General features: G+C 37.6%; 1 protein-coding gene across 1 annotated transcript in view; it reads right to left on the bottom strand.

Moving 5' to 3' along the window:
* The window catches only part of Nptn (neuroplastin), a 67,075-nt gene that overhangs the window by 28,831 nt on the left and 14,147 nt on the right, over positions 1–24,097 (bottom strand). The window contains exon 2 of the mRNA XM_046427913.2: positions 3,143–3,490. Within this exon, the coding sequence (XP_046283869.2) occupies positions 3,143–3,490 (348 nt within the window). The remainder of the gene's footprint in view (positions 1–3,142; positions 3,491–24,097) is intronic.

Genomic DNA, 24,097 nt, shown 5'->3' with positions numbered 1-24,097 from the left:
TGCATGTGAACATGTTAGCGCAGTGGTGTCCCCATGGTTTCCAAGACACACTGGACAGAAGCCAAATCCCTGGGCCTTAAGAAGTCGAGCTGAATGGCTGCAAACCCTGCAATGAAAGGCGCACACACACCATCAGCAGAAAGCATCACAATTCCAAGAAAAATCAAAACCAAGCAAAAACAAAAGAGAAAAAAGAACCAGTACTCCACAGAAGAGAAATTAAAAAATATCAAGGCAACATTAAAATCCAAACACACTTTCAGGTTTTTACTAAATTTTTATTATCCGATTTCATTTTCCGCCCCACTTGGGACTCTCCTTCGGTTTCTTCTTCTCAGATTGCACTGAGAAAGGCTGAACTCTGAGAATGAGGCCAAGAGTTTCCAGATGTTTAAATACAAGGAGGCCAAAATAAATGCTATTCTTACCTGTAGCGATGCAAATGACCATTGCAGCTCAGGGAGATTAAGAAGTTGATGAAAGTAATCTGGTAGACATTCTGCCAAGAATTCTTGGAAGGCAAAGGAAAGCACTTTTCCCCTTAATGTTAAAAGATCCATGAGAGAGTCAGTTGGGAGCAAGTGGATAATTTAAATAGGCTTAAATATGATTCTGCAGCATAGGAGGGTTGTGGGGTAGGTAGCCTGCCTCCTATGTATTGCTGTATATGGAAACCAGTGCTTGACCAATCCTTGGCCATGGCGCCATATCTGCATTCTGCACCCAGATGAAGGTGGGACTTTTATTTCTGTGGCCAAGTACTGTCCAAAGTTCGAGAGAGATGAACATTTAGGAGAAGTTCAAACATTTTTATCTGCCACTGACTTTTATTTAGAAGCATCAGGTAGGAGACCCTTATCCTAGTAATCATGCATAAAGAAAATGCTATGGCCACAGAGACACCCTAAAAACAGGGCACATTTCTCTTCCTGCATTACATCATTCAAAGAACTTTGGGAAAAGTATTGCCAGGGGGTTATTCTTAGAAGACTTCAACCTCCCCAGAGAGGCAATTTCTTCTTGGATGCCTAAGATAAAACAATTACAGTTGAATTTAGGGTGTTCATGAAAGAAAAAAAGGGGGGGGTAGGGAGCAACAAATAGCTAACTTGGGTTGAGTGACTGATTGGGAAGTCTAGGGTAAGAATGACTGGCCAGGATTTGGTTAACTACATACAAACACTCTTAAGGTAGGAAGCTTATTTCTAAGTCAATGGGAGAATGCTGTGTACTTCTGGGATTGATGGGTAGGCACCTCATCTTTTTCTAGCCCCCAGGCCTAGCCTTTCTAGCTATGAGCCAGGCTCTTGGAAGAATAACTACCAAATGCCCAGTCCTGTCCATGCCTAAACTTCTGCAGACTTTTGTGGCCATATGAGAAATTCTGATGTTATAAGGAAAGGAGCAAGGGGGCAGGAGAAGGAGGCGTGCAAGGGAAAAAATTGTTGAAAAGAAAAGAAAAGAAAAGAAAAATTGCTGGGTTAATGTTCCCCATTTTCACATAGACAAGGTTTTCTTTTCCCCCTTTACAGAGCAGGTTCTCTGATTCAACAGTGCCAACTGCAGCAGCCTATCCTCTAAGGCCTATCGCAACCCCCACAGAAATCTTCGCCAAATAGCTACAAAGAACAGACATTAATGTGCTATTTTCCATATGCAGATTCAGAGCCCATGTCACATTACCTCCCGTGTTATTACCAAATTCCTCATAAAATAGTACTTTATTACTTTTACTCTATCAGTCAGGTCTTTAAGCTAGAAGTGGCTATAGGTCTCTCACTGAGCCCTTAAAGATAATGTGAAAAATCCACATTCTTCTTCTATCAAATAGAGAATGTAACCTCAATTATAACTAGGTCTAAGATGGGGCTGAAACACTTCTTGGTCAAGAGCATTAGTTCTATGGTGCCTCTTCCTCTTTCCTGTCATACAAAGCAAAAGTCACTTTCCAGAAAAAAGAATTGAGCACAAAAGCTGCTATGTCAGATGTCTCACTTGTGCCTACTATAATAGATGAAGGGGAGAATTCTGACCCCTATACTCAGCTTACTCCATCACTCAGAGAAATAGTGTTGTATTTAAGACATATCTTTAAGACATAAAGAGAAGGCCATTGTGAATGGCTTCCAAACTACTTCAGAGGCTGCCATCCTCTGGTATGAGGAACACTGTGCCAATAGTCATCAAAGTCAAACTATCTGTAAATAGAAATCAGATGCAACTAGACTTTGAGACATGGTGATGGGGCTTTAAAAAAATATTTTGCAGCTTTGTATCACCTAGCTCCTAATGGCAAGCAAGACATGGAAGTAATCTTGGGCTGCTGCTTAAAAACAAACAAAAAACAGGGAAATGAATGTATAGGCCCAGTGAGGGATGTACTGCTGCAGTGGAGGGTTGCTGTCAGAGAAGAACATGCCACTGTTTTAGAAAAGAAAAAGAGCTAAAACTATGGAAATATCCAAGCTTATGTGCCATCCAACAATCAAAACATATCACCACACTGCACCCATGGCAACATTCCCATCACAGAACAGGATGACACTAAGTTACAGTGAGGGAAGAGGCTGGGCAGACACAAACTTAAAACCATAGAGATGAAGGCAGCTACTCAGAGAGCTTCAAACAGATGAACAGAAGAAATAAAAAGTAGTTAGACTGGGGAGAGAAACAAAAATAGAAAGGCACCAGAGGAGAAACCAGCAAAAGGATAGCAGGAAACCTACTACAAAATTAAAGGGAAGGGAAAGAAACAATTTCAACACTACCCTTGTTTGACTGCCTGGTTTTATATTTGATTTTTTTTTTTTTTTTTAACTTCCCCAGTTCTCCCTTCCCACCTCTCCCCAACACGGATGATTTTGGACAGTCATGGATTTCCTCAAGTTCTTTGTTCCTGAAGAGAAAGACACAGAGAAGGGTGGGGAAATAAGGGAGGCAGAGAGGACGGCAAAGAAGAAAAAAAAAAGTTGCCACAGATGTTTTCATACACTACAACCAGAAGGGTCGTGGGTTTGAAAAAACGAAGACAAGGGGTGGGGTGAGCGATCATACTGGGGAAGAGGAAAAGGTAGCAGAAGGGAAGGGTCATCGGGCCACCTCTAATGACTACAGTACTACTACTGTAGGGTGCTGGACTCACTCTGAAGGACGCTTATGGTGGCCTGGGCTCGAATCCATGTTATGGAGGGGTTTTGCCTCAAGTCATTCCTCTTGGGGTCGTTGCTGGCCCTGCACTCGTAAGTCCCAGAGTCCTCCAAGGTGAGCCGGGTTATTCTCAGCACACTCACGCCGTTTGACCCGTAGGCGGTGTTTACGGTGACACGGCGCTTCCGAGCACCGTCCCACAGCTGTCTGAAAGACTCTGCCCGGTTGACTTCTGCGTACCACCACTGGATCTCTGGCGTGGGACTCCCGACCACGTCACAGTACAGCTCAAAGGCGTCCCCCGTGAGCTTAGTTTCTGACATGGGCGACTTGACAAACCCAGCTAGAGGGAGGGGGAGCAGGAATGCAGTGACAGGCCAACCAGAAAAAAAAAAGAATCAACAGGTGTTAATAGTAATTTAAAGAAAAGAAAAAAGCAAATGAGTTGCAAAGAACAAAAAAGGATTCATTTTTAAACTATAAAGAGACAGTAATAGCAATTCATACAAGCTTTTAGAAGAAGAACCACCCTGGGAAGCTTATGAAGCAAAGGCAGGCCAACTGCAAGCTGGGGCAGCCCAGGTGCTGGCCAGGCAGAAGCAAGCCCACTGGAAAGCATTTTAGCAATGGGCCCAGCTGGTAGGAATGAGAAAGCCTCAGGTTTTGGGAAAGAGCCTCTTTCCTTAGAGCATAAACCATTACCTTTTCAAACTCAAGCAAGTGATGAAAGATAACCAGAAGTGGCAGTAGGTTTATATGCCAAGTCAGGATCTCTCTTTTGGATGTGTAAGCATTTCATTTGAGATGTAATGTCTTTAGTAAGCCTCAACAAGAAGTATTATCTGACCTACTGGTATCTTCTCTTAGGACTCAAGAGTCCCAAATTTTGGCTGAAAGGTAGCACATTTCTCTCATGCAGGATTCTACCATGAGTTTAGATTTGATTTTCCCCCCTCCTATTCTTTCAGAGGCCTATGACAAAAAAATAGCGCAGTTTTCTATAACCAGGCAGCTTCTACCTGAATGCAGATCCTCAGGCACAGAACTGGACAGTGTACACTTCACAGCAGACTGAGAATTACTATTGGGGTTAGCTCAGGAGTTGACCCAGCAGTTAACAGCAACCCAATTGCTAGTGAATACAGGGAATATGCCCTCCATATAATTCCATACAATTAGAAATATCTCCTGAAAATGCCATGCTTTCTTACAGGCTCTCTCTATCTAGTCTAGTTGCCTGACTTCTAGAAGCAGCTTAAAAAGATGAGGTATGTACAGTGAAGAATTAAAACTAAATTCTAAGGAAAAGGCCAGGTCTCGGCCAACACTGTCAGGCACAGCCCAGGAAATAAAGTTGATGCCTATTTCCACTTGCCCATAATTTGTTTGAGGTTATACTTCCATAAGACAAAGTGGCAATGGCAGAGAGTAAAATCATCATCGTCTTCTTCATTCAGGCTCATTCGAAAAACTTGGAAGTTAGGCCCACAGGAAAAGAAATCATAGTATAAGCATACTTTCTCTCACTCATTCGCTCCACCTAGAGTTCATGCAGTATTTCTGCCATTCAGGCAGTGTCCTAAGATAAGGGCAAGAAGCTAAAAGAGGGCGTTTTAAGTCTTGGCAACTTCCTTTTGGAGTTGTGGCTCATGAGCTAAGAAAGTTCCCCTGAAGTGAGCAGAGTGGGGTCAGGAGCTACCAATAACAGACTAAGAATATTCAGGAGAGAAAGAGTAAAGTAGAACAGTGTTCCTACAGTCCAGAAGCCAAGAATGTAATGGGGCTAACTGAAAATGGAGGTTGCTAAGTGGGAACATTCATTTATATCCAAAGTAATATTTGCCTTCGGAGATAAACCCCACCCCATGGATCTAAGAATGCTAAGGGAAGTGCTATACTTAACTCAAGTAGAGGTCAAGACCTCAAGACCTCCAAATTCATACGAGTCTTTCAATTACTGAAATAGAATCTGGAGACCACAGAAATATACTAATTAATTAGACTAAATGTTCTGCCTTGAATATGTTACTCTAAACTACCTCCTTCAGATTCACATTTGTTCCTTGTAATAAACAGAGACCCCAAATAGATAAACAGATGTCATTCTCAGACACAAAATTTTTAGAATTGCAGAAAGGAACCTCCAAAGCCCTATATGAAGAACAGAGCTCACTGGCAGATAAAGGAACTGGCAAAAAAAGGAACCTTGTTCTCAGTCTCAAACTACCCCCTGCCCATCTGGAAAGACAATGCCAACAAATATACAGTCAAGGCAAAAGAAGCTGGTTTCATTCCATTTATTACTTTTAACAGAGAAAACTAAGTATTAATAAATCCCTGGAATACAGTAAAGAGTATTACTCTGTTTTAATCCTACTCTTGACCATTAATAGCGATGATCACAAATTGTCTTTTCACATTCTTTGTGAACCTCAGGAGTTTATATCCTCTCAAATGCTGTAATTATGCACTTGATTATGTACTGGAAATCTTTTAGTGGATTTGTTTTGCATATTTTTCCTTCTTCTGAATTGCACTTCAAAGCAGGCTTACACTTAAGACTGCTTATCAAACTGCTGATCATGCTAATATAAAAGAAAAGTTCAGAATCACCATGAACCCATCCAATTCCAGTGTAACCCCAAATCCAAATATCACACAATTCAAAGGCAGCTGAGAAACAGTCTGAATGTGATTCCCACTACACAAAACTAAGCAAGTCACTCAGCCTAACCATGCCACCCCCAAGAAGACATCCTACTAAGGAGGAAGAAATGTTAATTTGACGCAGTTCTATTTTATATCTATTATCAAAACAAATAGAACTAGGTCAAAACTATTGTTTGAACTGGTAAATTATATGATGTATATTTAAACAAATTTGGTTAAGAATGACATTTAAAATCCCTTAAAATACCGACAATGAACATCTTTCTATGCTCTTTTCAAAGATCATTATAAGGGCTGGGGTTGTGGCTCAGTGGTAGAACACTTGCCTAGCACATGTGAGGCACTGGGTTCAGTCCTTAACACACCTAAAAATAAATAAAATAAAGGTACGGTGTCCATCTACAACTAAAAATATTTTTAAACGGCCATTATTATTAGGCTTATACAAAGAGGTAACATTTTCTAAGTATAAATGTGCTAAACACTTTGCATTCATTATCCTCACAACTGCTTTATAGATATGTACACTTTAATCCCCTTAAATATGCGGAGACTAAGGTCCAAAAAGTTAAATATTTTGCCCATTCACAAGCTAATAATAATAGGAGTTTGCCTGGAATCCAGATGTGTCCAAAGCCAAAGCACAGTATCAACAATTTCCCCAAATGCAATCAACATGTCTTGCAAGACAGGAAAAACTTCAGTAGTTATTAAAAGATAAAGATAAGCCAGGCACGGTAGCACATGCCTGTAACCCCAGTGGCTCAGGAGGCTGAGGCAAAAGGATCACAATTTCAAAGCCAGCTTCAGCAACTTAGCAAGGCTCTAAGCAACTCAGGGAGACCCTATCTCTAAATAAAATATAAAAAAGAGCTAGGGATATGGGTCAGTGGTTAGGCACCCCAGGTTCAATCCCTGCCCGCCCCTCCAAAAAAGATACGCTTTGTCGCCATTTAAATAAATAAATTATTCCTAGCCACAAAAACTAGGGACCCTCCACTGGAACATGCAGCACCCTATGACCAGTAACTCCTTAAAATTACTATCTATCTCACTAAAGGATGCAGGAAGAGGTGCACTGAGTCAAAGATTTCCTAAAACAACTGGGGCGGTGGGGGGTAAACAATGAGAAAACAAAGGAAAATATGATTCATTCATTCATTCTCTGTGTGTGTGTGTGTGTGTGTGTGGTGCTGGGGACTGAACCCAGGGCCTTGTGCATGCAAGGCAAACACTCTACCACTGAGCTATATTCCCAGCCTGAAAAGATGATTCAAAGGCAAGAAATATCCCTAATTCTGAGGATCCCAATGCCCTGGTTTTCAGAATACTGGCTTCAGAGGAGGAAGGAACTTAAGACATTCGATATGTTTCTGTGAATATTACAATAAAGGGCAGATCTGACCTTTTTTGTTGTTGTTGTTGTTGTTGTTTTGGTACTGAGGACTGAACCACTGTACTACATTCCTAATCTTTTTTTTTTTTCCCCCAGACAGGGTATTGCTAAATTGTCCGGTCTGGTCCTGAATTTGTAATCCTCATGCCTCTGCCTCTGGTATCACTGGGAGTACAGGTGTGCACAACCATGCCCAGCCAGATTTTTTTTGACAATTTTATAAAATTTTACATTTTGCAAAGTGTGTGCATATAGACCACATTTCACTCACATAGTTCTGTAAAGTTCATAGGGCAAATATAGAGGTAGGTTCATGACTTGCCCAAGAACACACAGGTGGCTAATCCTGACTGAAACTGGGACTAGAATGGAAGTCTTCAGCTCTTAGAGTTTTTCCCAATAAACTGCACTACCTCTACACAAACCAACTATGGGATTTCTGGATAGCTGAACACCCATCAAAAATTATAAAAATAAATCTATTTCTCCTCCAAACAGCAAGGAAAGAAGAGTGTAAAAAAAATTCTCTAAAACAGTACAGTGAAATTACAATTAGCAAGGGAAAGTTATTAGCAACCATCCACTTCATTATCTATCCAAAATTAGCTCCAATTCAGGAGAAAAACCAGCTCTCAGAGGCAGTACACAGTAAGCTACCTTTCTCACTGCCCTGCCTTTCATTACCAAGGGCTTTCAAACAAGTATATACCCTCAGCACAAAAGCACACAAGTGCTTAGAGTTGGAGGCCAGCAGAGAAGCATCTCTTTGATCTCCAGATCAAGGTTCACCCACTATTTTGGCAAAAGGCTAAATTTTAGAATAATCGTGTCTACCTCAACTCCACACCCTTCCCAGCTATCACCTCCACCCACAGTCTAAGCTGGGCTCAGATCTGAGTTTTAAGAAAATATCACTATCAATGCACTTAGTTCCATAATGACAGGGAAACTGAACAGTGGCTACTGGCTTTGGTGGAGGGAGAGACTAGAAGCTGGGGTCAGGGGACAGCAGAGGCAAAGCATTAAAAATGGAGACAGCAAAACCAGGAAAAGTTGAATGTAAAATTGCATAACTAAAGTTGGGGGTTGGGAAGCAGAGATGACAGCTGGGGCTAGCAGCCGGAGAAAAGGAGGAGCTATCTGGCAGAAAAAAAAAACTGATTCGTAGATATGTGGCAGAGAGTGAGAAGAAAAAGGGAACACAGAAGAGAAAGTTGAGCCTAATCCCAAGAGAACTGCTTTTACATACACTCTAAAGGAAGGGGGGGGGGGGGGGGACACTAGCCTAACCCTATACAAGGAGGGACCATCAGTAGTTTTTATACTCAAAATTCTCATTTACCTCCAGGGCAACCACAGAACAAGTAATAAGATTGTCTTCTCACTTCCCTCACCTGACTTCTGCCAAGGCCAGGCCTTTAAATCTTGCCTTCTTTTGTCTTTTTTTATTTAATAGCTATTCTCTGCAAGCCCCCTTTACCTCTAATTCCTTGTGGGTAGCTCATGCTGTTCCTTCCTTCATGCCTCACAATAAGGAGGAAATGACAGCCAGGGACACAAGAACATTCCCCTCTCTCTTCACCCCCACCCTCAACACACACACACACACACAAATTCAAATCATCTACCTCAAAAAAAAAGGCTAAGCAAGACCCACTGACATCTAAATGTAGTTTTAGGGACTATTTCAAATTTGTCTGAATGACTAATAACAGCTGTAAGGCTGTCACCCACTTTAGCCTCCACAAACTACTATATAGCCTGCCTATCCTTATTAAGAAACAGATCATTTATCCTTATTACCAAAGGCAGATCAGGAGTCCATCTGCACTCATTTTGTGTGTACCAACCAAGGGTTAAAGGCAGGCCTGAAGCCTTGGGAATGGATGGAAATAGGGTAACCTCATTCTTGTGGCAGGAAGATAATATATGGGTCTAATCTCATGGATTAATCTGATCTCTAGGTAGAGACAGCAGCCATTACAAAGTATTTTCCAAATTCTAACCGCTCCTTTCACAGCTGCCTTAATCAGGCAGATATGATAAAAGTCTGGAAATTAAGATCATTCCCATCACTAACTTCTAAACCAGGGCCCAACCTTTGTTCTGAAATTTTACTATCCAAAATGACTAAAAGATTGTGATTGGCCTATATTAACCAGATTTTTGCTTTGGAGAAAGGGAAGTCTATTTGGTGCCAAGAAAAGCTATATAATTTAGTGATTAAAAGTAGAAAACTCTAAGGGGCTGGGAATGTAGTTCAGTGGTAGAGCACTTGCCTAGCATGTGTGAGGCCCTGAATTCAATCTCCAGCACCGCAAAAAGAATTTAAAAAGAAAGAAACTGCAGAGCCTAAAAAGGTTGCCTGGGTTCACATGAGGCTCTGACACTAATTGTATACCCTTAGGCAAATGACCTAACCTTTAAATTTCACTTCCCAAACCTGTAGAATAGAGCTAATAATAGCAGCTACCTTACAGGGATTATTGTAGGGATTACATAAAATAATACAGCTTCAAACAGTGCCTAGCACTGGCACATAATACGTGCTCAATAATATTACTTATTACAGGATGTCTCCATAGAAATAAGTGTTAAACAGGCCACTTGCAGCAGCCTTCAGCACTGCTCCATAACAGGCTAGGAAGCAAAGCTTTATATTCAAAATGAATTTAACTTAGAATCCAACTTCTTCAAGAAACAATAGAGGGAGGGGAGGGGGGATAGCAGAGGATAGGAAAGGCAGCAGAATACAACAGACACTAGTATGGCAATATGTAAATCAATGGATGTGTAACTGATGTGATTCTGCAATTTGTATACGGGGTAAAAATGGGAGTTCATAACCCACTTGAATCAAAGTGTGAAATATGATATATCAAGAACTATGTAATGTTTTGAACAACCAACAATAAAAAAAATTTAAAAAAAAAGAAATAGAAATAACATTGACCTTTCAAATAAAATGAGAACCAAAATGGAAATTTAACTGTAAAAGGCAATGAAAAGAAAGAAAATTCTTTATTCCTTCCTAACTTTTGAGCAAACTAGAATGAGGAGAGTGATAATAGACCCAAGGACTTGGCAAACTTTACTGAAGTTATAAACCATTAAACTGAGATATTATGAACAATAGAGAAAGTCTAATAAAAAAAAAAATGGAAAAAAAAAAGAATAATAATAAACCTACTGCCAGGCGCATTGGTGCAGGCCGATTTCCCAGCAGCTCGGGAGGCTGAGGCAGGAGGATCACAAGTTCAAAGCCAGCCTCAGCAAACCCAGATGCTAAGCAACTCAGTGAGACCCTGTCTCTAAATAAAATACAAAATAGGGCTAGGGATGTGGGTCAGTGGCCGAGTACCCTTGAGTACAATCCCCAGTACCGAGAGAGAGAGAGAGAGAGAGAGAGAGAGAGAGAGAGAGAGAGAGAGAGAGGGGGGGGGGGGGGGGAGAGGGAGGGAGGGAGGGAGGGAGGGAATATAAACCTACCAATTATGTATCAGATTAACAATGATATATATGTAGGAAGATAATGGATATTAGTTAGGTCAAACTGTAAATTCACAAAATTTAAAAGGGCATTAGAGGATTTTGAACCAAGTTAGATTAATTTTAGCCTAAAAAAGAGAGTCACTTTTTGTCCAAGTAGTTCTACAACTTAAATTCTCTTAACTTTGCATAGTTTCAAGTGCCACCTACTATAATTACAGGTAGTTGTGAAAGTCATGTACCATATGTATGTAGATGAGATCTGAAACTGTAAAGCATTTAACATTCTAAGCAAATGTTAATATATGAGAACAGACAAGAGATAAGCATCTGATGTGACTGATTTCCTTCAACATGGATTTTCATTCAGCTTTGTTGTCAATTTCCACTGACAATCTAAAAGTATAATCTTCTTAGATTCATGGGTCTGAAAAAGTCAGTGATCAAAAAAAAAAGGGGGGGGGGGGACAAGTATGATTAAAAGTCACCGGCTCTTCTCATCCCATAAAAACACACAAAGGATTTCAGAGGTGATTTGGATCCCAGGTTTGACACTCTTAAATCTAGATTGCACACTGATGAATAGAGAGTTCGCCTTACATGGAAATGAACCATGATTTATAACATATGGGCTATGTTCTTCAAGTTCTTCAACCTCAGCTTCCTAATTGAAAAATGGGGACAATAATTCCTATTGTAAGGTCATGGTGAGGTTCACAGGAACAATATATACAAAGAGCTTATAACCTATAAAGCTACAAATGCAATAATATTCAAGGGAAATTTTATGCTAACATTCTACTCCGTAACTTAAAGAACAATTTAAGCTAGTCCTGAGTATTCTGTGGAGGTTACTTCAAAAGCAGTTGGAAGAAAATGGTAGCAGGGTTCAGAGATTTACCCAGGGGTTGACTACTGGACTGATTTCATCTGAATTTTTCAATTTCCAAAAGAAGAAAGCATTGAAAACCACCAATTCAAAGAATTTCAATGTTTCAAACAGAAAGTGACATTAAAATAATGTTGCCATCAATAAGTAAAAATGATTTAAAATAAATTCCAGCTTAAACAGAAAATAAAGCTCTTATAAACATAGAATTTGACACCAAACCCAAAATAACAAAATGAAGTGGAAAACTTTCAACAGCAGAGAAGAATTAGCTCAGAGTGAGCCTTTCTTGCATTTCTTCCTGATTGTCTCATATGTTCCAAACATATTCCATGTTCGCATATCCCTTGTGTGGGCTCTAAGATATCAGGAAGATTGTTATCAGGAAACATACTAGCAAATTCTAGTCACTTAGTCTATGCTTTTATTGTCCTCAGGTAAATGGCTCCATTATCGAAAATATTTCTTAAGACTAACAATATTTCTTCCTCCAGGGGAATTTAATATTGAGCAAAGAAAGTCAGATCCAAAAAAAAAAGTGAGGCTAAAAATAATATCAGGTCCCATTCTGACTTTGACATCAATATGATCACAACTTCTTAAAAACTAAGGATGGGTCCAAGGGAGTAAAGTGCTGTGAAACTAGTTTTTGTTTTGTTTTGTTTTTCCATTTTAAGAAACTTAGGGCTAGGTGCAGTCACACACTCCTGTAAACCTAGAGATTTCAGAACTAAGACAGGAGGATCACAAGTTTGAGGTCAGCCTGAGCTTAGTGAAACCCTGTCCCAAAATTTAAAAATAAGGGATGGGGATGTTAACTGGTGATAGAGCACCCTTGGGTTCAATCCCCAGTACCTCCCCCAGAAAAGGAATACAAAAACAACTTTCTAATTCCACAAAGTGTGCTCAAGCTTCTGGTACATAAGGGGAAAAACTAGTTTTTTCAATCTGTTTGTATCTCAAAGAGTGCTCTAATGAAAAGTTTGATTCAAACAAACATACATAAAAACTCTCTCATTGCAAAAGACTACTAAAAATAGCTATGGACTGGAATGGGGATGTGGCTCAAGCGGTAACGCGCTCGCCTGGCATGCGCGGGGCGCTGGGTTCAATCCTTAGCACCACATAAAAATAAAATAAAGATGTTATGTCCACTGAAAACTAAAAAAATAAATATTAAAAAATTCTCTCTCTCTCTAAAAAATAAATAAATAAATAAATATTAAAAAACAATTCTCTCTCTCTAAAAAGAAAAAAGCTATGGACCAATCTACGACTACACCCAAAATGGTGCTTTGAGGCCAGAAACAATTTAAAAACAAACAACAACAAAATGAAGTTACAATGCATTTTAAAAATATTTTAATTGTTGATGGACCTTTACTTTATTTATTAAATTATTTATATGTGGTGCTGAGACTCAAACTCAGTGCTAGGCAAGTGCTTCACCACTGAGCCACACCCCAGCCCACAAAGCTTTTTAAGATCATGCTGTAGTTAGGATTTATTAAAGGTAAAATGAAAACAATATGTTAGAAAGGTTGAACATTCCAGTTTGACAATGATTCTCTGCTGGATCAAAATTCAACTGAGCTTCTGAACTTTCTGATAGGCCCATGCCCTTGTGAAATTCAGTTTGCTTAGCAAAGAACCCTATACTAAGACAAGTTAAGAAGAAATTTCCCATCTTCAACATGTAATCACCCTCAATAATAACTGAGCAGGTTTCTCATCCTCTGCCATGCCCCAAGTGAGGTCTGATCCCCCTGGTTTGTCTTCAGTAAGAATCCTGTTAAGTCTCTTCACCCAGAATCTCCCTTACTTCTAAATGTCTCCTCCTAGCAAATTTCCACACACTGACCACCACACTGCTCTTTGGCTATAAATTCCTCTTTGCCCATGCTGTATTCAGAGCCTAATCAAATCTCTCCCCACTTTAAAATTCCACTGCAGCAGTCCCTATACCTATGTGGCGGTCTGAACAGTCTTATTCACTATACTTTAACAAGCATAACTGAATACTTTTTTTCTTTAACAAGTTATATAAGTCATTCTCAAAAGCTATGAGTAATTACTAGTCAAGAGCTAATCTTATTACATTTTCTATAAAATGCACTTGTCTATTGAGTCAGTATGACTTCTGATGACAAGCTCACTTTCTCTAACAACACACTACAATCAGGATTTAAATGTTAACAATAACACAATTCATGTCGTTCTTCCATCATCATATATCCCATGAGTGTGCCAATGAACACAAGCAGCCAAGCTGATCACCTGAGTATAATCTAGAAGATATTTTAACTCCAAATGGTAGAAATCCTCCACCTCCTTTTTAAAAAACAGTCATTCACCACTGAGTCAATTAACTTCACAGAGGGAAATTCAATCTTTGAATCACATCCTAGGATGTTAGGTAATATCAATCCTGGTCTTCCAAGCTAATGAATTATTTCCAAGGCATAAATAGCTTATAGTGAAAACCATATTTGGAACAGTTAGTATACATCAAAGACAATACTTTCCTTACTTAAGATAGCAATACATTAGAGCAGTGATTCTTTTTTTTTTTAATTTTTTTTTTTGTGAGAGAGAGAGAGAGAGAGAGAAGTTTTTTAATATTTATTTTTTAGTTTTCAGCAGACACAACACCTTTATTTGTATGTGGTGCTGAGGATCGAACCCAGTGCCGCGCACATGCCAGGTGAGCATGCTACCGCTTGAGCCACATCCCCAGCCCGAGCAGTGATTCTTAAACCTTTCCATGTATCAGAATTATCTGAAGAATTTACTAAAATACTGATTGCTGGCCGCCCCCCGCCCCGAAGTTTCTGAGTCAGTAGATCTGAAGTGGGGGCTGAGATTTTGCTCTATATAGGTACTCAGGTGATACTGGTGTTGCTGATCCAGGGACCACCCTTCGACAACTAATGTCTAAGAGATTCTGAAACTGTTAACATTTTTATCGTGTTCAAACGGAAGGTCTGGAGCTGTGGATCACTGGTAGAGCACTTGCCTAGTATGTGTGTGGCACTGAGTTTGATTCAGCTCCACATATAAATAAATGAATCAAATAAAGGTCCATTAACATCCAAACAGAGGAAAAATAAGGGCAAAGAAGCCACATGGAGCTGGGCACAGTGGTACACACCTATAATCCCAGCTGCTCGGGAGCCTGAGGCAGGAGGATTGCAAGTTCAAAGCCATCCTCAGCAAAACCGAGGTACTAAGCAACTCAGTGAGACCATCTCTAAATAAAATAGGGCTGGGGATGTGGGGTCAGTGGTCAAGTGCCCCTGAGTTCAATTCCCAGAACCCCCCCACCACACACACACAAAAGCCACATGGATATTTCTGAGACCATATAAAGACTCTCCCAGCAGTTGAGTCTGTAAACCATGGCCAAAAAAAGAAAAGCAACAAAAACGGTTGCTTAAAGAACTGTGTCATTCACTATGACTCCAAAACAATGATTTCATCTTACATTTTTCAGTTTACCAATCTATAAATTGAGAAAATGCCTTCAACTCAATTTACTTACCAGGAAGTATGCACAGGGGTAACTGAACTTTGTTCCTAATTCTCAATCTTGCAAAACGTAAGACACAAAAATAATCAAAATACAAATGATAATGACTCTTTCTGTTACAGATATACTTAACAGGAATAGATATGAGAAGTAACCAATTTTGCTGAGGAAGAGAGCTGTTATGCACCTAGAACATTTATGCTGTATATACCCAGAAATCCATCCTAAATCTAGCTTTGTCCAGGGGTGAGGAAGAGACAGTCCTGTTCTGGGCAAGATAAACTAATGTGAACAGTGTTGAGAAGTGGTAGGAAGGCGCAGTTCTGGTTAAAAGTAGAAAAATTCAACATTCTTTGAATGTTATTATATCCAAAGCACCTGTTAAGTGCCCAAGCTACTCAGAAAATAGGGCAGACTACATCAGACACACCTCACAATTTAGGAAGGAAAGGCATCCTGTAAGCTATGAAGAGCATGTATTCCAAAGCTATACAGCTTGGGCTTCTTCTCATAGAAAAATGGGTGTGAATAAGCTAGCTGGTGGCAGTACAAAGGACGTCAGAAGTAAGGAAATAAGTCAGGAAGGAGTTGGGAAGTTCATTCAATAATCCAAATGAAAAATGAGTCAACTAATTAAGAGTGTCTGTGGGAATGTTGAGAATTGATGAATGAGAAATGTTCACAAGATACAACTAAGTGAACTTGTTGAACATGGGATAGAGTGTGAAACCATAAATGGAATAAGGGAAGGCAGGCTGAGAATTGTTTTTGGAGGAATATACAGGGTAAGTTATCCTGCTGAGACGTCCACACATAGTTAAAAATAAGGATTTAAAATCCAGAGAGGTGGAGGCTGAAAACATGCACTAGGGAATCATCTGCACAGGCAGAAGCTGAAACCCTAGAAGAAGATTAAATCATTCATGGTGGATGAAAATGGGACTGAATATGGAACTTTCTACGTAATTATTATTCTTTCCAAATGACTCAGCGCTGAATGCAATGCACTTTTATTAGTGTAAAATAAATCAAATTAGGAACTAGTTGCTTTGCATATCTGGAAAAATACTTTTAATGATGATAGGTAAACACTTTATTCTTCTTTTCACATATTTGATGTCAATGTTCAGACAGAAGGCATAATATCCAAACTAGCAGCAGCACTGGGCTCACCTGAGTAGAATGTATGAAGCTATTAGCCTCTGCAAAGAATCCTCAACCTTTTAGAAAAACAGCACTCATTTGATTGACTTTGGAAATGCTTTTTGTTGGAAGAGGGGGGGGTAAAAAAACCAAAAACCCAAAAAGCTAACACAAAATTCCAAGCAAATTTCCTCAACTTTTAGAAAGGAAAACGTATGAAATCTCAGCCTAAAGCCCAAGGATAAACTGGCTCCATCCTATACTAAGAGTACTATAATGAGTACTGTAACGGCTGAGGCAGGAGCCTGATCACGAGTTCAAAGCTGGCCTTGGTAACTTAGCCAGGCCCTAAGCAACTTGGCAAGACCCTATCTCTAAATAAAATATTTTTAAAAGGGCTAGGGATGTGGCTCAGTGGCTGAGGGCCCCTAGGTTCAATCCCCAGTACCAAAAAAGAAACACACACACACACCCCACAGACATTTCTAGGGAAAATATCAACAGAAATATTGATTTCTATTATAGACTGTGATAAAGTTCATTAGTATTATCATTGTGTTTATACTCTTTTTCCTACCTTCTGGTCGTCTTCAATACTTCTGTAAAGATTAACCAGATGATTCTGGAAAATAAGGATGTGACTGACACAGACAAGTGACCAAGAGACTCTCTACTTCAAAAATGACATGAAATACGAAATTTCCTTGTCTCTTCTAGGATCCAGTGGTCTCTCAATTTAAACAAATTAAAACTACTCAACTGAACTTAACGAGTCTTACTTTGAACTTTTAAAAATGTTATTAAAAGTTATGAAATAAGACAAATTTGGCTCCTTTATTTATAGTCTATACTAACAAGGTGTTGAAACTGCAAACTTTCCTATCACTTAAGTCATATTAGTAGCAAAAACTACTTTCATGGAGAGATTAAGCAACAGTCTAAGAAATACTTAGTATTTTACACTATTTATGAAAACCTATATTTCTTCCCAAATTCTCAAAAACTTACATAGTTATAGTTCATTCAGTAACATAGAACAAATCGCTTTTAAAGCAACAAGCAATTTTACCCTCATAAAATGGGAATTTATCATATATTTACAACCCATTGTTAAAAAGAATTTTAAAATTCTACTTGTAGAATTTAGTATGCATTCTAGATAGATAATACTTTCTTAAAATCAAAATGTACTTTCTTAAAATCAAATATACTTCCAAACAAATATTATTTAGCACTAGAAATGAGCTACCAAGTCATGAAAAGACATGGAGGGACCTTAAATACAAATTACTATGTGAAAGAACCAGCTTAAAAAAGCTATTACATAGAATAATTCTAGTATGAGATATTATGAAGGTAAAACTAAGGAAGCAGTAGAAAGACCAGTAGTTGCCAGTTGAGAGATAAATAGGTAAGGCACAGATAATTTTTAGGGCAGTGAAACTACTGGTACTATAATGGTGGATACATGTCATTTAATGATGTGTCAATCTAGGTTCATCACCTGTAACAAAAATACCAACCTGGTCGTGGATGCTGATTGTAGGGGAGGTTGTAGAGGTATGGGGGCAGTGAATATGGGCAAACTCTCTATGTGAACCTTCTATTCTTTTTTTTTTTTTTGTGGTGCTGGGGATTGAACCCAGGACCTTATGCATGCAAGGCAAGCACTCTACCAACTCAGCTATATCCCCAGCCCCTTCTATTCATTTTTGCTGTGAACCTAAAATGATTCAAAAATTTCAAGTCTATATATTTTTTAAATAAAAAGTTTTAACTGAAAAATACTTTCTAATCAGGTACTGAAATTACTTGCCTTGGGACTGAGTACACTGATCATAAATTCAAAAAGCAAAATGATACATAAATGTAAAACTACCTTTGAGCAAAGAGGATTTGCTTCAACCCAGACATGCTAGTTAAATCCATCTATCTTCTGTTTCTGACTGAAGAACAGAAAACACAGGATGTTTTTCTAGATTGAGATCTCCCAGGCTTTTACTTGGTTAATCTTAATGCCCTCCCAACACCATTAAAAGGAAATCTTTCATCTTAAGGAAAAGAATGCTGCCCAATATACAAGGAAATTTCATAAGCCTTCATTATGTCAAGTACCCAGGAGCAGATGTTATACTTACAGGTACAGTAACTAGGACACTTCTGTGAAAGGAATGCTATTAATAATTGTGTTGGGGCAACAGGCACAAATTGAGAATCATGGTTACTCAACTTAAAAGGAACCTAGAGGATGTATTGTATAATATAAAGCAATTAGAGTAGAGCCACCCCAGAATAAAGCTTCAGGTCAATTAACTTCCAATTCTAAATACAGTTGATTTTCCCAAGAACTCTGAACAACAATTTTCCAAAAAAACCTTGTAATTATTAAATATTTGTGTCTCAGACTCAAATATATAAAGTTCTTCAAGGCACTTCCAAATTCCTGGTTTTTTATTTCTATTTCTGGGGTTGTGGCTCAGAGGTAGAGCGCTTGCTTCGCATATGTGAGGTACTGGGTTCAATTCTCAGCACCACATAAAAATAAATAAATTATAAACAAGATAAAGGTACTGTGTCCAGCTACAAAAAATAATCTTTAAAAAATCTTGGGCTGGGGTTGTAGCTCAGCGGTAGAGCGCTTGCCTAGCATGCATGAGGCACTGGGTTCGAAAATAAAATATAAAGGTTTTAAAAAAAAAACTGGTATCTTCCACCTTATTCTTCTACATTTAATATTACTTGATACTTATATCAAAACAATTATGTATGTGTATGTACACAGGGATAATTTTACCACTAACCAGAATCTCTTGTCTTTATAAATTATAGTACACAAATCAAGGCGCTATTGCCCAAACAGAAGAAAATACTTCTTAATTTTAAATACAGTCTATGTAAAGATCAATGAACCCTAATATTTACAAAAGGTAGTATCAGAGTATTGTCTTAGCAGTATCAGGGTATTATCATATCTAGTAAAATCATAACTTGGTAGAAGACAGGACAAGACCGTATAGGCTAGCCCTGACTCTAGAATGTATTATCCTGTACTCTCTGACAGATGTGTTACAAATGAACATCAAACTTTATGGTAATAAAATGCTGAACATATATCAATGTAAACTGTGATTTTTTTTTTAAATAATATTAATGTATAGAAATAATTTTACTTAATAAATATATATATACATACACATACACAGATATGTAAAAACCTGAATACTCAATTCCCTCATGTATTCAATCAAAAGATTAGAATAAATGATTTCTAGGATACTTTCAGCTCTAATATTCTACAAACCTACATTATTATGAAAAGTCAATTAATTGAAATAAAATAATGAGGCAAAAAATAATAAATTTTAATAGATTATAAATTATTTGGAAATGAGGGTATGTCTCTCATATTTTATATCTCTACAATGCCTATATAATACACTCAATGTTTGTTTAAAAATGATGAAAAGTAAGATTCTCATTAACTGAGGATTAAGAATAAATTATTTTTAAACCTATTAACAACTTAAGCCAGGCATGGTGGCGCATACCTATAATCCCAGCAGCTCAGGAGACTGAGGCAGGAGGATTTTGAGTTCAAAGCCAGCCTCAGCAACTTAGCAAGAGGCACTAAGCAACTCAGTGAGATCCTGTTTCTAAATCAAATATAAAAAGGAACTAGGGATGTGGGTCAATGGTTAAGTGCCCCTGGGTTCAATCCCAGGTACAAAAAATAAAAAATAAAAAACCCTTAAAATGCACTGGAAATCATTAGTAAATTCATAAACAGTAAAATAAACAAAACCATGTTTCTTTGTTGATATTCTTTTCTGAATATCAACAGAACCTTATGTTCCAGGAAATCAGATTTTGATAATATTTTAAACTTCTTATAGATATCCCAGCAGTTACTTTTCATTGAAAAAACTAAACCCCAAGGCAACTAAAACTGAGTAGAAAATAGATTTTTAGGGGCTGCAGTTGTGGCTCAGTGGTAGAGCACTTGCCTAGCATGTGTGAGGCACTGGATTCAATCCTCAGCACCACATAAAAATAAAAAATAAAGGTACTGTGTCTATCTCCAACCAAAAAAATTTCAAAAAAAAAAAATTTTTTTTAATCTGAGATTTTATTTTACAGTTAGAATATAATTCCTCTTTTCCAAATTACTCTGACATGGTACTCATCATCAATTCTAAAAGAGAAGTTCAGATTTTCTGCAAACCTCCTAGACTCAAAAAATACAGCCTAGAAATCTCTTTTTTCTTTTAAGACCAACCCTGAAGAAAACCACTGTGCAAACTTGAGTAGAACATTTTCCAAGTACTCTTTAAAAAAAAATGGAGAACATTTCAAAAGATACTGAACATATAACTAATATCATTGAAAGCAAATTCATTATAAAGCAACTAATAAGCTTTACTGATTACCTATGCGTCAGACATAATGCAAAGTATATCATACAATTTAATTTACTACATAACAATACAATCTATCACTTTAAAGATTATTCCCATTCTACAGAGTGCAGTGACAGGATGCATACTCTGGCAGTATAATTCCAGAGGCTACAACACTATACTGTACTGCCTCACCAACAGCAATGCTTTGTTTACTACAGACAATTAAAACTAAATAATATCCTATAGACACTATTTAATACAAGAACATTTTATCTTGGAATGACTGGGAAACAAGTCATTCTATTTCTTTCTTATAAGGGAATCAGCTCAGGCCTATATTACTACACATCCATTCCCCAATTATCTGAGTTACCTATGCTACAGAAATTCTATGTAGATACAGAGTTTAAAAAGTGTTTGGCATAACTAATTGGGACTAATACTTTAAGCCGGTGTTCCTAACTAGTAAAGTAGAACCTTATAGCTCTCCAGTTCTTCCTAGCAGATCTCCATGGTGGTTGCTGAAACCACATACCCTAACACTTTCTTTCCATGAAAAAGGGATGAAAATAGTGTTTTCCTCTCCTTTCCAAACAGGAACTTAACAGCACACCTCTGCACTCTCCTATCATGTGCATATTCCTATATTTCAAAACTCAGGGTAAATGACAAGTAGCTCTTTCCCACAAATAGGCTGACAAACGTTGTAATAAAAATTATTTTATTAAATCCATTTTGCATAGGATGATTATTTTGTAAAATTTTATAGATTCTACCTTAAAGGAACTGTCTTGTTCTTTTGGCCTTATTTCATCCATGTGTAAGTATTTTAACCACTGACTGCAAAGTATACATAGGACCCCTTCCATGCAGGTATAAAAAGGATAACAAAATTATTTCTAGAATGCTTTTGCTGAAAATTAGAAGGTATCCCAGAAATTATCCATATGGCTAAAACATTAAGTGTTCAAATATTCAAAATTCCTACCCAAAAGAATGACTGGGGATTAAAAAAAAAATCAGTGATATATTGTTTTTTTTCTACATTATTATTATTATTATTATTATTATTATTATTTTAATGCAGCACTAGGGAGTGAATTCAGCATCCCACATGTTACGCAGTGCTCAGTCACTAAGCTAGCTATACTCCTACCTTGTTCTTTTCCACTTAATGAAGCTTTTCCCTATAAGGAATAAGAGAGGCCTGCTTAGCAGGCAAATTTCATTATCAAGAATGGGGCATCATCAGTATAACTTAAATATCTGTCAAGCCAATTACTATACTGAAAAAAGGAAAATTTTAAGAATCAAGATGAATTATAACAGTTAATACTTCTACATGAAAAACATCACAGTATGTATGTATCTTCAGAGAACATGTTTTGCAAGTATACACAACTACTATCAGTGCTTATTCCTGCGGAGTAGTAATCAAGGGGTAAAAGTGCTGCATTAAAAATAATAATAATAATAATAAAGTAGAAAAGAACAATATATCATTGAATATTTTTAATCCCAATTCTTTTGGGTAGAAATCTTGAATATTCGAACACTTACTCGAAACACCTACATATTATTTTAAAGTTTAATGTAAATCCTTTCATAATTTTAAAAAATCCAGTAACTTTTCCATTCTTTCAAAAAAAAAATAATTTTAAGTAAAAATGTTGATTAGCCACTATCCAATGGAGGGTCATCTTCCTATCTGCTGATATTCCCTCTTACAGTTACATCTATTCTTTAAAAATTAAACCTGATAGTGAAATTTGGTATATATTTTGCTATCCGTTTTGTTTGCAAACTTTAGCAGCAGAAAGGTTTTTTCTTTCTTTTCTTTTCTCTGTCCTCAAACTTGCAATCTTCCTGCCTCAGCTTCCCAAGTTGCTGATGCCCAGCTTTTCTTTCTTTCTTTCTTTCTCCTTCCTTCCTTCCTTCTCTCTCTCCTCCTCCTCCTCCTCCTCCTCCTCTGCTACTTAAGACAGTGATCTAAATGGTTAGAGCAATTTCAAGAAACATGGTTTTTTTCCACATTCTCATATTTCTGTTTCCATCTTTGTTTCCTTCACAATATGATTTTGAGTCCTTCAAAGAGACTCAGAGAATTCTAAGCAGAGAATTTAATGACAAGCTTATGTATCTGGTTTCCTCAAGCTCACCTAGTACTACTGGGCCTATCAAGTTTTTTCCAAAGGTGTATTTTGAGAACTTAAGACTTGATACAATTCTTTCAGTGACAGATAGTGTTACAGAATGGTAAGGTGACACTCTAAAATGCCACTAAAGACACATTCCACCGAAACTCTCCCACTCTGGCTTTTAAAAGCTACTAAAATATACATGTTATTGAACTACAAATGCCAGAAAGCTTTTACTTCTGGTAATTTCTGAGCAATTTTCACTATAGTTTAATGTTCCTAAAACAAGAACTGCTACTTTCTATACTCATAAGAGGCTTTTGTTTTGATTTTTCCCTTTGATGAATATCAAAATTTGCCCTTTCATCTTCCAGGTACAAAATCTGGTTACTCCCTATCACTACCCCCATCCCATAATTGAATTTTAATGTCTACCTGTCACTGGGTAGCAAATTATATACTCCATGGGCAGACAGTTCAGAAGGTTTGATGTACAATAGTAAGTGGTAGCCTTGCAGGAAAACACTAAAATTTACCAGCCCACAGAAAGTACCTCATAGTCCCCAATCAATATTCATTACTAGCCGTCTGCCTGGAATTCTGTCTGCCTTGATGTCCAGATCCATCAGGAATTAATTTCCTTTGTGACTAGGCCTTGAAGACTAGCTGAGCTGTTTCTGAAAAATATGAACATTATGACCCTGTGAGGATTAAAAGATTAAAAAAGAATATTAGAAAAAGCTCTACCATAAAAGAAAATCTTTAAATAGCTACAAGGAAATGCAAAAATACCCAGAAGTCCCAGATGCAAACACTCCTGATCAAAGACACCAGTCAACAAAACTAAACTTTTTATTATAAGCATACTAGAATATGCCATCCCTCTGCCTAAAATGAGTTTGAATAAATAAAGACTTAAAAAGAGCCAAATCTATAACAACTGAAGACACCAGATGAAACAGAACCAAGGAGGTATGGGGAAGAAAAGAAAATTAAAATGTAAAATATAGGAAGAAAAAATATTTTAAAAATCATACACACACACATACAGTGTGTATAGACATATTACAAACATGTGTGTGTGTCTGTGTGTGTGCACACGCACAAATGCCTATGTGTGATTATATGTACATAATATAACCAGGGAATAGATCTCTTTAAAGGACTCAAAATCATATTGTGAAGGAAAACAAAGACAGAAACAGAAATATAAGAATGTGGAAAAAAAACATGTTTCTTGAAACTGCTCTAACCATTTAGATCATTGTCTTAAGTACTAAACAAAAAGAAAAAGAA

Source organism: Marmota monax, unplaced genomic scaffold (assembly GCF_021218885.2).
Source record: "Marmota monax isolate L192 unplaced genomic scaffold, Marmota_monax_Labrador192_F-V1.1 WCK01_AAM20220418_F8-fsc00111, whole genome shotgun sequence".
NCBI classification, from domain to species: Eukaryota; Metazoa; Chordata; class Mammalia; order Rodentia; family Sciuridae; genus Marmota; species Marmota monax.
Note: the sequence above shows the minus strand (reverse complement) of the source record. Positions and strands in the feature narration are given on the sequence as shown.